General features: G+C 37.2%; 2 protein-coding genes across 2 annotated transcripts; one reads left to right on the forward strand and one right to left on the reverse strand.

Annotated features, from left to right (window-relative positions):
* Positions 1-445: 445 nt before the first annotated feature.
* EAH_00002790 (DNA polymerase epsilon catalytic subunit, putative) lies at positions 446-3,102 on the reverse strand (the record flags this gene model as incomplete). Its single annotated transcript, XM_013394158.1, has 4 exons — positions 446-861; positions 1,396-1,522; positions 1,995-2,146; positions 2,454-3,102. The coding sequence occupies 4 exons, from the start codon at positions 3,100-3,102 to the stop codon at positions 446-448; spliced, it is 1,344 nt and encodes a 447-aa protein (XP_013249612.1).
* Positions 3,103-4,355: 1,253 nt separating this feature from the next.
* On the forward strand, positions 4,356-6,991 carry EAH_00002800 (hypothetical protein, conserved; the record flags this gene model as incomplete). The annotated part of the gene is made up of 2 exons (XM_013394159.1): positions 4,356-5,616; positions 6,660-6,991. 2 exons carry the CDS (start codon positions 4,356-4,358, stop codon positions 6,989-6,991), a joined length of 1,593 nt encoding a protein of 530 aa, XP_013249613.1.
* Positions 6,992-14,337: the final 7,346 nt, after the last annotated feature.

Consider the following 14,337-nt stretch of genomic DNA (forward strand, 5'->3'; position numbering starts at 1 on the left):
AAACAAACAAGAATAAGATAATGCAAACATAAACATTAACAGTAACACATAGGAAGATATATATACACAAAGATTGAAACAAACATAAACATAAACGTAAAGACGAAGATAAAGACGAAGTAATTTAAAAAGAATTTGCTCTGCTTTCTAAACAAAGACAGACAGAAGGAAAGTAAAATATAAACAAATGCAGCAAATAATATAAATAAGACGAATATATAAAATATCATACAAACATACATCCAAACAAATGAATAAATAAGCACAGAAAGAAATATATATATATATATATACACATTAATATAAAAGGTTTAGGGTTTAGGGTTTAGGGTTTAGGGTTTACCTGTAGGGGTTCTGTTATTTGCGTTGATTGTCTGCCGATTGAATACCAACGACCGCAGCGAATGTTTAAGTCAATACAACACCTGCATGCAACGCACAACAACTAGAAATCTGCTGCTGCTGCTGCTGCTGCTGCTGCTGCTGCTGCTGTTGCTGCTGCTGCTGCTGCTGCTTCTGAGGATGATGATTCTGCTGGTGCTGCTTCTGCTGCTGCTGCTGCTTCTACTTGTGTTGCTGTTGCTGCCATTCCTTCTGCAGCAGCTGCTGCCATTCCGTCTGCCATTCCGTCTGCTGCTGCTGCTGCTGCTGCTGCTGCTGCTGCTGCTGACCTGGAAATGTATGGTACATCAGCTTCATATATTTCCTCCAACAGATCTAGCGAAGGCTGATGCTGCTCTTCGGGTGTATTGCCAGCAGCAGCAGCAGCATCAGCAGCAGCAGCAGCAGAATGAGTAGCAAAAGAGTTGTTTAGAGAAGCAAACCGAGAAGAAGAATTTCTTTGACGAGATGATTCACGCACTGAACACAAATAAACAAACAAATTTAAAAATTATCTTTTATCTTGTATTTATTTGTTTGTTTATTTGTTTATTTGTTTATTTGTTTATTACTTCATCGATAAATGAAGACAACAAAGAAAATAAACAGAGACGAAAGGAAAAGAAAACAAATACATAATAAATAAAACAAAAAAACAAATAAATTGCCGCATGCACCAACAAATCAGCAAACAAATAAATGCAGTAATTCAGCACAAACAAACAAACAAACAAACAAACAAACATACAAACATAGAAGCAAACAGCAGCAGCATTAGCAACATCAGCAGCATCAGCAGCGGCAACAGCAGCACTAGCAGGCGCAGCAATAGGAGGAGCAGCACTAGAAGCAGCAGCATTAGCAGGAGCAGTATAGCATTAAGCAGCAGCACTAGCAGCAGCAAAGAGTGTGTAGGTGATGCTGCTGCAGCGTGTCGATGAGTAAGAGCAGTACATATATAATTAATATCTTGTTTAGCGTCAACCAACTCCTTAACAGTAGCGAAAGAAAGACGAAGAAAATCATGCTTTCGCTTCAAAGCCCCAAACTCATCGCATGCAGTGCCGGGAGGAGATGGGCCGTAGACTGATAAATGCGAAGAATCGCTCAAATCAACTGCAGCAATTTGAGCGATCGATACCTGACAACAAATATAAAGAAATCGTTTCATTACTACTATGTTCACTTCATTCAATAACAAAATTATCTCTCGCGCGCGTTCGATACCCGGCAACAATAAAAATAAAAATTATTTTATATTTAGAAATAAATTATTTTATCATCATCATATTCATTTAACTCAATAACCTGGCAACAATAATAAAAACAAATTATATCATTGCAATAATATTAACTAAATTCAATAATAGAACAACGTAGTATATAATAATAGCAACAGCAATATATTAAATAACATAATAATTAATACAACGATATATAAAACAATAAAACAATCTTCAAAGTTATACTGATGAAAATTATTAGTAAGAGTAGCGAGAACAAACAAAACAAAAAAACAATTAGAAACACTCGCAAAGAGCAAGTGTATATGTATTGTTATTTATTTATTATTTATTTATTTATTTATTTATATTTATTTATTTATTTCGTACGTTATACTTAGAGAGCTTGTCTCCTAGAGCTGCTGCTGCTGCTGCTGCTGCCTCGGCTGTTGTTCTTTTGATAGCAACAGTGAAGTGCGGGCGATGAATTAAAGACGACCGAAAGGTAAACCCTTCTTCGCTGACGAAATATAAATTCAGCCCTGCGCACCGCAAACCCTAAACCGTAAACCCTAAACCCTAAACTCTAGACTCTTATACATGCCAGTTGGCAATAAAGACAACCCACTCAAACCCTAAACCCTAAACCCTAAACCCTAAACCCTTAACACACAAAAATGCATCTGATGTCGTCTCCAAACAACCCTAAAAGCACCAACTATACAAACCCCCGAGGGTTTAGGGTTTAGAGTTTAGGGTTTAGGGTTTGTTGAGGACCTGAGTAGACTTGTTTTTTTTCTTTAGAGGCTGTGACAGTGAAGTTAGTTTGTATAATATTATATAAATAACCAACTCGGTCTCCTCCTCCCTGCCACACCTCAACGCCAAACACTGCCTCCGCAGCACTTCGTCTTCCTCCTGCTGCTGCTGCTGGTGCTGCTGCTGCTCCTGCTGCTGCTGCTCCTGCTGCAGCTGTTGCTTCTGCTGCGGGTGGGCTCCCGCCTCTACGAACTGTCTCTGCATCTGCAGATGATGTTGCAGCTGCATTTGCTGCATAATCACCACTGGGTTTAGCCCGAGAAAAAGAAACACCTGCTGGGGCCCCCGCCCTACTGCTGCTACTGCTGCTGCTGCTACTGCTGCTGCTGCTACTGCTGCTACTGCTACTACTGCTGCTGCTGCGGAGGAGGAGGAGATCACTGTCTCCATCTTCTACGACCAAGCGCGCCCGAGGCCGCTTCAACGGCGCTGCTGCAGCCGTTCTTCCTATTGATGCTGCTGGTCTCCTTGCTGCTGCTGCTGCTGCTGCTGCTCTTCCTGGTGCTGCTGGCGCAGCACCTAGATCTTCTACATCCATTGTTGCATACTTGTGTTCGCTGTCTGACCGCTGCAGGGGCTCTGTTTCGGCAGCAATCCAGCAATCGTCTGCTGCAGCAGCGGCGCCTCCTTCTGCTGCGCCGCCTTCTCCTCCTTCAGCTGTCCTACGCCTTCTGCTCATTTTGCGAGTTACCGCGAGACTGCGGAGCCCTCAGCCGCCATCCTCGGGCCCTGTAGACCTCCTCAGCAGTACCTGCTGCGGTGTATAGGCAGGAAGACAGCGGAGAGGGGGGAGGAGGGGGCGAGGAAGAGGGAGAGGAGGAGCAAAGGAGTTGGGACACAGAGGAGACGAAGAGCAGAGAAGTAATCAGGTAAGCAAGAAAGAAGAAGACTCAAAAGAGAAGCGCTCGACACTACGCCAGGCTAAGATATATAGCATTCCGTTTGTTCGGGAGCGAAGCCCAGGCGTTGAGATGTGGAAGCTGTTAGTTAATTCAGTAAAGATTTCAATGAAGAAGAAGATAATGAAGGCGTTAGAAACAATAAAACAACAATACACTCAAAGGCTGGGAACAACACCGATGCAGAGGTGGAGGAGGGGTGTTGTTTTTTCTCGTGTTGAGATGGTGAGAGAGGTGTTGTCGGTACAGCTGAAATAAATTATGCAAATCTGATTTTTAAGCAAAAATGAACAGCATATTCGTATTTATAACGTTTTTGTCGTTAAAATAATGCCCTAATTGTCTATTTTATTTTTATTTATCTTTTTTTTCTATTGTGCTGCATGTACAATGTCTCGTACCTAGCGGAAGCCTTTGGGGGCCGCGACACCGCCGCCATTCCCCCCTGTCGTATTCGCTTACGGTATGGGGTTGTTTTAAAGGTTAAAAAGATATTATAATTGGTTTTTGCATTTAATTTCTTCTTTTTCTCTTCTAAAGAGCTCCTTTTTGCCCTCTGTTTCTCTGCAAGCTGCGCCGGCCGCCAGTCGACACCCCGCAGCAGCCCTGGCGGCTACGGAAGCGGCCCTGCGAGTTGTGTGGTGTTGTGCTGCTGCTGCAGCTGCAGCAGTTGCTGCTGCTGCTGTTAGATTGAAGTGCTGCTGCTGCTGCCACTGGTGGTGGTGCGGGAATATTGAAGGATACGAAGCTGTAGAGGGGTCATAGACCCTAAGCAAGTATACCCGTTGGTGCGCATGCAGATCTGGGGCGTGTTGTTTGTTAGAGATGTTTATGTTAAGGAAGGAGCAGCTGATGGAGCCTGAGCATAATTATGAGGGTGTTGATTAGCACTGTTGTTTATGAATTAGATTGGAGTGTATATATCTCGTTGTTTGTTGGGTAGCGGAGTGCATGCATATAGAGAAACATATATATGCTGCTTTGCGTGCATGCATTTATTCCTTTTCTTTTTGCTTTGTTTGCTGCAGAAAAGATGATGCCCCGTGAGGGGGAACGAGGAGGAGGAGGAGGCGAAGGCGGCGGTGGGGCTTACAGAGGAGGCCCGGCCTCGAACGGGCGGGGGGGTGGAGGTTCTTCTGCGTGGAGAGGTGGAGATAGAGGTGTTGGTTCAGGTGTATCGGCAGGTGGAGGCGGCCCTCATGATGAAGGAGAGGCATATGGAAGTGAAGACAGTCGGTGGCAGCCTTGGCGAGGAGGTCGGGAGCCCCACGGGGGGTACAGAGGCGCTGGCGAGCGAGATAGAAGAGAAGGAAGGCCTCCTCCTCCTCCTTTATCTAGAGGGGGTTATGAAGGTGGAGGTGGTTATAGAGATGAAGATAGAGGAAGAGACAGAGGTGGTGAGGGGTATAGAGACGACGACAGAGGTGGACGGGATCGTGGGGGGTACCGTCCCCGGGATCGGGATCGGGATCGAGGTGAAGGTGGTGGTTATTATTCTTCTGGGGGTTATTACCGCGACTATCGACGCGAGCGAGGAGGTGATCGAGGGGGTTCAGGTGTACAGACATCAGCAGATCGTCAGCATCGGTCTCCTTCAATTCCTCGGCCTTCTTCTACATCTCGTGGAGGTGAAAGAGGGGGAGAAGGGGGTCAAAGGAAGAAGAGGTTAAATAGAGATATAAGCACTTCTCGAGAGAGATCTCGTAGCAGAGAAAGGCGTAGACGACGACAACAAGCCGAGTGTATACGTAGGGCAGGAGGATTTCAGAAGTTAGCTGACAGCGAAGGGCATGAGCCGATTCGTCTGTTCTGGGACGGCTTTCAGTGGGTAGCTAAAGCAGCAGGAGCCTTAGGGCCGCAGCAGCTTGATGCAGCAGCAATGAACAGCACTCGCAAGCTGCGTCGCTTATATTTCGGCAACTTACCTCTGCATGCAGGGCTAACAGAGCAAATGTTTCAAGAGATGGTTTGGGAGGAGATGAAGATAAGAGGGTTTTGCTCAAACCCTAATGTTAATCCTGTCTTATATGTCTGGTTCGCAAAAGATAAGGGTAATTACGGGTTCGTTGAATTCACATCTGTAGAAGAAACAGAAAGAGCGCTTACTATGGACGGCATGCTCTGCTTAGGGGTCCCTCTAAAGGTCTCCAGGCCTAATGATTATACAACAACTTCTTCAGCTCAAACGCATGCAATGACTGTCATGGGGCAGCAAGCTGCTGCTATTCTACTCGGAGGAGCTGCTGCTGCTGCAACCCCACAACCCCCGCAACCCCCACCAGGACCGCCTCCAGGTAATTTCTTTCGTCATTCATAATAATTACAATTATATTCATAATTATAATTATAGTATTATTATTATGCATAAACACACAAACATAGGGACAGAGAGAGAGAGGTGTATATATATAGACTATATATGTATAGACAGGGCAAACCGAAGCAAATACACGCATGCATGCATATGCATACATTTACATGCATTTAGTGAGAACGAGAGAAAATGAATATAAAATAGAACGACAGACAGAATGATAGTTAATGAGAGATAATGAGAGCTAATGAGAGATAATGAGATAGAGATAGAGATACAGAGAGATATAGAGATAGACAGAGACAGCGTGATAAGAGCAGAGAAGAAAGAATGAGAGAGAGCGCCAAATAGACAAAATGAATTAAAGAGGAAGAGATTGAAGGCGAGGATAAACAATGAAAAAAGAAGAAGAGAGAGATAGACAGAGATATAGGTAGATTGAAGACGGGTAGAAAAGACAAAAAGATCAAGAGAGGTCTCCTTTAAATATGAGTCGCTGTCTGCAGTCTCTGCATGCATTCAATTTAATATTTATTACGCCTTATTACCTTCACTGTCCTTCAACTCGTTTTCTTTTTCTTTTATTCGTCTTTATTCTTCTATCCTCAGCCTCACACACCTATAACAATCTCCTCCTAATATTTATGTACAGCAGTTATGTCTGTCTGTGTATAGTATGCAGATATAGAGACGTAGCTGCATATATATGTATATACATATATAGTATATATATAGTATATATAGAATATATATGCTGTAGACAGCACATTATAAATACAGAATGCGTCCATGCATACATACACATATAACATACATACCCATACATATATTTAAGCTAAATAAGAATAAGCAATAATAAATAATAGATATATGCATGATATATACCTATATATACAGCTGTACAAATATACAACTATATACATACATATATATCTATACATGTATAAACATATGTATATATATATATATATATGTATATGTATGTATATATATGTTTATATATTTGTGTGCATTGTTGATTAGGGACGTCTCGTTACATGCGAATAATTCAAGTGGTGGAGACGGCGAAGATTCAGAGCTCAGAAGACTACGAAGATATATACGAAGATGTTAAGGAGGGCTGTAGCAAATTCGGCGAGGTGGTTGGGGGCGTTATAATAACACCTGATAATAGAGGAAGCTCTCCTTATCTTCTTTGCGATGTTTTGTTTGAATTTGCTACAGCAGAAGCTTGCGACAATTGTATATCTAATATGAGTACAAGAAGATACGAAGGCAAACAGATTACCGCTATCCGTCTCGATGCAGAAGAAGTAGAAACCTTTGTTATTCCCCTTATTAACAAACATAAATAATTATTATTGTTGTTATTATTATTTTGTCTATCTCTTATTTTATCTTCTTCCTCCTGCTGCTGCTAGTGCTGTCTATCTGCGTGTTTGCTTATATTGTTTGTGTTGGTGCCTGTCTCTTGTCTTTGTTTCTTTGTTTATTTATTTATTTATTTGCTTCTCTATTTATTTATTTATTTATTTATTCTTTTTTCTTCGCCTCGTTCTGCCTTCGTCTGTTCTCTGCGTCGAGTTCACCGCATGCATGCTTGGCGTGCCCAGGCAATAAGAGAAACAAACAGAATTAAAGAAATAATAATATTAATAATAATAATAATTATTATTATTAATATTTATAATCATTATTATTAAAGAAAGAATGAATTATGAAATTGTTTTGTGCTGTTGTGTGGAGCATCAGACTGTCTATGTTGTTTACTCTCTGTTGTGTTCTCTTTTATTATTTAAAAGCCTAATACGCTTATATAATGATTATATAAAGCATTATAAGGCTTTATAAGGCCTTTTAAGGCTGTATAAGCCTTTCAAGGCTTTTAAGGCGTTTGAGGCTTTATATAAGGCTTTCTGCGTCTTTACAACACATAAGGCTTTTAAGGCATTTAAGGCGTTTAAGGCCTTTTAAGCCTTTTAACACTTCTTAAGGCATTTCAGGCTTTCAAGACTTTTAAGGCTTTTAAGGCTTTTATGGCTTTATGCACCTCTTAAGGCTCTATGGGGCTCTTAAGTGTTTATGAGGCATTTCATGCTCTTTCTAAGGATATATTTAGGGGTTATTAAGCCTTTTAAGTGTTTATAAGGCATTAAATGCTCTTTCTAAGGATATATTTAGGGGTTATTAAGCCTTCTGAGGGCTCATGAGGCAGTTAATGCTTTACTTAAGGCTGTCGTTAAGGCTTGTAAGGGTTTTAAAGGGTTTATGAGGCAGTTAATGCTTTACTTAAGGCTGTCGTTAAGGCTTATAAGGGTTTTAAAGGGTTTATGAGGCAGTTAATGCTTTGCTTAAGGCTGTCGTTAAGGCTTATAAGGGTTTTAAAGGGTTAATACAGCACTTCAGGCTTTACTTAAGGCTGTAGTTAAGGCTTTAAAGTTTCTTTTATAAGGCATTTACGCGTTTAAGACATTTAAGGCTTTCGTAGACTTTGAAGAGTTTTTAAGACCTTCGAGCTCTATATGCCTTTTAAGGCCCCAGGAGGCCTTACTTAAAGTTTATTTAAGGCTTTGTTTAACTCTTTGTTTAACTCTTTGTTTAAAACTTTGTTTAAAACTTTGTTTAAGGCTCTATATAGGGCTTTATTTAAGGCTTTACCTAAGATACCCACTAGGCCTTGCATGCGTTATTCAGGGCTTCATCTAATGCCTTATTAAACGCCTTATTAAAATCTTTATTAGTGCATTATTAAAGGGCTTTATTAATGTTTATTAAAGACTTTATTAAAAGCTTTATTAATCTATTATTAAAAGCTTTATTAAAGGCTTTATTAAAGGCTTTATTAATGCTTTATTAAAGGCTTTATTAAAGGTTTCATTTAATGCACTAAGGGGAACAAAGTTTGTTGAAAATATTATTTTTGAGGCCTCGCTGATTTCTGCGTCTTCGCCTCGCAACGCCCAGCGGCGTCTGCATCTGCATGCAGTGCAGTAACAGAAGAATAAAAAGAATAAAAAAATATAAAAGTTTAAAAGTATAAAATGGACAAATATAATAATAAATATGAAGATACAAAGAGATAAAGGGAGAGAGCAATATAAAACATAAATATATTTATATTTATGTTTTACGTATATGCGATATATATGCATATATATACATGTTGAATATATATTATATATATGCTCCTCTAAGAATAATATATATATATATATATATATATATATATATATATATTCTTAGAGGGGTGTCCTTGGAGTTTGCCTTCGCGGAGAGTTCGCTGAATTCGATCGATGATCTAAATAAATTTTTTTGTTTTGTTTGCAAATATTTTGCGCTTACTCTGTTATTTTTATGCTTTTTAATGAAGAAAGCAAAAGACAGGAGACTCCAATATTACTATGGTTATTATTATTATTATTATTATTATTATTATTATTATTATTATTATTATTCGTGTCTATTAGAAAGAAAACAAAAGACAGGAGACTGCAGTATTATTAATATTATTATTAATTATTGTTTATTAATTATTATTACTTTTTGTGAAGAAAACAAAACACAGAAAACTTCGCTCGATGTTCTTCGGGTGTCGTCGGTCTTATCGAGAGAAAATCAAAGACAAAAAATTCGAACAAAAGGCCGTCTAATGAATTAATTCAATTAATTTAATTTAATTAATTTAATTTAATTTGATCTAATTTAATTTTATTTGGTTTAATTTAATTCAATTCGGTGTTTTATTTTCTCAGGAGGCTCCGATCGTTGGCTTGAAGAGAATAATGATGTGGAGGGGAGCAGACAGCGCGAAGAAAAATAAATAAACAAGAGGATAGTAGAAATAAAAAAGAGAAAAAGAATATAAAAATAAATAATTAAATAAATAAATAAATAAATAAAAAGCAAACAAACAATCGATACAACAGACCTTTGTTGTTTTTCTTCGTTTTTACTACCTTATGCGCTTCTAGGGCTGTCTGTGTGTCTTTTCTTGATTTGTTTCGAGGAGTTATTAGGAGTAAGTAAAGGAATAAAAGAATGAAAATGTAAATTATATTATATTATTTAATTTATTTTATTAAAAACTCTCGTATTATTCCTCTCTTTGCTGTCGATATGAAGACCGAAGAAGATGACGGGGGAGATAAAGATCAACTATATATATCCTTTTAATATTTTTAGGGTTTGTTTAATTTGTTTTTATTTCTTTGCAAGTTTTTCAGAGTATTTACAGGGCCCTTATATCTTTCCTTTGCTGTCTGTACACCACAACTTAAACGCAGAAGTCATAGGCTGGTTGTTGTTTATTTCTTCTACTTCTAAAGCAGTCTTAAGCTTTATATTAGGAGGGCTCTGTGATGCATGCAGCAATCCTTGTGTAGGTTGTTTGATATATTTTTGTTTTTCTTTTCTTTCTTCTTTTCTCTCTCGCTCCTTTTCTTCTTCTTCAGCTCTCATTCTTGCAAGAATATTAGGGGGGGCAGCAACGGGCTTATTAGAAACTGCCTTTGAATCTCTTACTGTTTTTAGTATTACAAAATTATACAGACAACCCCAGCAAATCATCAAACAAACACTCTCATGGCTTACTGCAGCAGCTGCTGCTGCTGCAGTTGCTGCAGGTCTTGCTGCTGCTGCTGCTGCTCAGCTGTGGGGCCCCACAGCTCCTTTTTTTATTTCTGAAGTCGTTTCCTGCTGCTGTCTTCTCATCATCATCATCATCATCTGCAAAACACAAGGTGTATATACACCTCAAGCAGCAAGGCACAACCAGCTAGCTTTGCCTTCAGGTATGATGTTCATTATTATTATTTTTATTATTTTTTTATTGCTGTTGTTATTACTATTATTATTTTTATTATTTATTCACATTGTTTTTGTTATCAGCATCACTAGGACAGCACTCGTTGTTATTTGTTTGTTTTGTTTTGTTTTATTTTGTTTTGTTTATTCGTTTTGTTTCTTCTTTCTGCATTATCTCCATTCAATAAATATTTTTCTTTTTTCTGCTGTTTCCGCCGATTTATTTAAACTCGAAGGCCCCTAACTTCGTCTTTTATTTTGTTTTTGTTTTGTCTGTTCTCTTGACTCGCTTTTTGTGTTTTGTTTTATTTATTATTTGGCCTTCGCTTCTTCGTCTTTTCATTCCCCTCCTAATTTATATTTGCTTCGCTCTGGTGTATGTACAGCTGGTTGTTTAATATTTCTATTCTTTTTTGTGTGTTCTTAGTGCCTCTTTCTTCAGTTTTGTTTTCTTAGAGGTCTCTGTCTGTGTCTCTGTCTCTTTCTTTTGTATGTTTTCCTGTCTGTCTCTACTCTACTGCGTTGCTTGTGTTTGTGTTTGTTTTGTTTGTTTCATTTGTTTTATTTATTTTATATGTTGAAGTTGTTTTGTTTGTTTGTTTGTTTTAGGTTTTATTTCTCCTTCTCGCTGCATTTTATTATTTATTTCTTCTTCTTTATCTTCATTATCTTCAATATTTTCTGTTGTTTGTTTTTGCTGCATTTTATTAATGCGTAGTCTTCCTTCTCTTCTTTCTTTCTTTTTACAGTTTTCTTTCGAAGCTTCTTTAGAGGCATTTGTTTTGTATTGGCCGCTTCTTCTTCTTAATAAACAGCTTCAAACTAATAATAATAATAATAATAATAATAATAATAGTTTTGATTATTATAATAATAATAATGTGCAGTATGTGCGGGAGAGCGCAAACAAAGCAGATGAATGGTGGAGAGAGAGAGGGAGAAGAGAAGAAGTAAATAAAGATTTAAATGCAGCATTTAATCAAACAAACAAATTAATAAATAATAATAATAATAATTCTTTTTACTTCTCTTCTCTTAATCATATTCCTATCGGTCTTCTCTTCTCTTGTTTGATGGCTGCTGTAGCCCTCGGCTCTCTTCTATTTAATTTTGTAAGTGAAAGAAAATAATAATTTCTTTTTAATTGTTTAATTAATTAAACAAATTCATTAATTAAACAATTGCTATTAAGCTTGATTTTGTTTTTGTTTTGTCTTCGCTGTCTTCCCTTCCTACGTTTGTTTTTTTGTTTTTTATGTTTTGTTTTTTATTTTTTTATATATTTTCTTTTGAAGCATTTTTCTTCTTTCGTTCGATCTCCTCATCTTTCCGTTCGCATAGAGGGTTTAGGTTTTAGGGTTTAGGGTTTAGGATTTAGGGTTTAGGGTTTAGGGTTTAGGGTTTGAGGTAATTCTCCTTTTTGGTTCTATTGTATGATTTGCTTCTGCTGCTGCTGCTGCTATTTCTCATGTACTTTATGCTGGCTGTTGCTGCTTGCTGCTGCTGCTGGAGCTTGCTGCTGCTGCTGCTGCTGCTTGCTGCTGCTGATGCTGCATTTCTGCTGTTGTTCTGTTGTCTCTTCTGCTGGTGTAAGTTCTTTTACTCTTGCTGTTTGTTGTTGCTCGTGCTGCTGCTGTTGTTGGTGTGGTGCTGCTGCTGCTGCTGCTGCCGCTGTGGTTCCGTTTTTCATTGCTTTTGTTGGTGCTATTGCTGCTGCATTGCTGCTGCTGTTTACCTGCTGCTTGCTGTTGCTGCTTGCCTCTGCATTCCGGCTGTTGCTTATTTGTTGCTGCTGCTGCTGCTTGCTGCTGCCGCTACCGCTGCTGCTGCTGCTGGGGAGCGTCAGCAGCAGAACGTGAATTTGCATGCAAACGGTTGAAGTAATTTTATGGTGTCTGTTGAGAGAAGAGAGCGGCAAAAGAAAATATATATATATATATACATATACAAAAATTAAAATACTATATTTTGTTGTTTCCTTTTTGTTTTCTTTTTGTTTTTTCTGCAGGCCTCCGCACGTCTGCGTGTGCCGCTTCGTTTTATAATTTCTTTTGCTTTTTTCACCGCCTCTTTGTCTTTGTTTTTTTGCGTCTTTGCTGCTTCTCCCTCCCAGCTGCTTTACTTTTACTCTCTCTTCGAAGTAATAAACACCAACAGCCTAAAGATAAATTTTAATACATTCTTCAGCCTTTTCAATTCACAACACATACACACCAATTAGACATATAAACAGACACCCAGATATATATATATATATGTATATACATATATACACTACTTGAATACAAATACGCATATGCACATACATATCCATATGCATATATATATATATATATATATATATATATATATGCATATTTATTTATATTTATATTACAGCATTCATACATTACATATACATGTATATATGTTGTATGTTAAATGTTCATATATATAATTATTAATACAATTATTAATAATACAAGGCATTAACTTAATATACTTAGTAATTTGAGTAATTTGAATATGCTGCGGTTGGCTGTGGATATAGAGGGCGAGTATTTGTCTCACAATTTTTTGTTTATTTCTTCCGAATATCTCGATAATATTAATTGAATTAATTAAATATAATATGATAATAAGAGTTTATATATTGATATTTATTTGTATTTATTGTATGTGTTTATTTGCTCAGATAGCTGCAGGCTTTCTTTTACCTGCTTTGGCTGTCGTTCGTTCTGCTGTAGTTCCACCGGCTGTTCGATTAACAATGACGAATTTTCCTCGTTTATTTTTTTGTTTTATATTTTTAATTTTCTGTGGATTTGGAAAACCCATAGAAAATTCTGTCTTATGCTTTCAAGGCGCTGCAGTTCTGCTGGTGAGTTACGTCTCTAACCCTGTCTCTCTACTAGTAATATATTTACTTTATAAATATCATTTATTTCCTCTCTGCTAGTTTATTTACATTCATTTGCTCTCCCTTTTACTTATTTATTCGATTATTCACCATTAAAAATATTTTTTACAGAATTTCTGTTTCATTCACCACGAAATGCAGTGACAGCGCCTTGCAATTGTAGGCCTTGCAATCTGCATATATCTCTGCACTTAAATAAAACAAATTAAATAAAATTCAATTTCACTTATATTTATTCTGTTATTATTATTATTAGATTATTCTATTATTATTATCATCATTACTATTATTATTACTATTACTATTATTATTATATTTTCACTGTTACCATTATTATTATTGTTATTATTGCTATTATTATTATTATTATTATTATTATTAATTATTATTATTATTATTATTATTATTTAATTAACTCGCGTTGTTTAGCATTTGAAGTTTTAGTTGGGTCGGTGCAAATTCTGTGGCGCCGTCACTTCCGCATTTTTGTACGATGTCTTCTTTTAAATGAATGACGCACATGTACATCCAATATATATATATATATATATATATATTATATAATGCATAGTGAGACCTCAAGCTTATATATATATATATATATATATATATATATTATTGGTGCATTTGCTGACTTGTTGATTGAATTGTTTGTTTCAGGCGATTGGAGGTTTAGTTTCTGCTTTCTCTGGCGAACATCTCGCAGTGGGAGACGTGGAGGGGAAGTAAGACGTAACGAAAGAAAAACAAAAATAAGAGAATAATAACGCATTAAAACGGGGAATAAACAAGCTAAAACAAATAAATAACAACAGCAGGCGCACAAACAATAGCAGAAAGCAAACAAGAAAAACAGCAATTTAACAGCGAGAACAGAAGAGAAATGTCGATGGAACATCGATAATTACTCTTTTTTTAATTGTATCCTCCATTAACAATTTATGTATTTATTCATTTAAACATTGTCAGCCTAAAACGCATGCATGCAAACTCTCGGCA

The sequence above is a fragment of the Eimeria acervulina genome, genomic scaffold (assembly GCF_000499425.1).
Source record: "Eimeria acervulina Houghton genomic scaffold, Eah_scaff9, whole genome shotgun sequence".
Classification (NCBI taxonomy): Eukaryota; Apicomplexa; class Conoidasida; order Eucoccidiorida; family Eimeriidae; genus Eimeria; species Eimeria acervulina.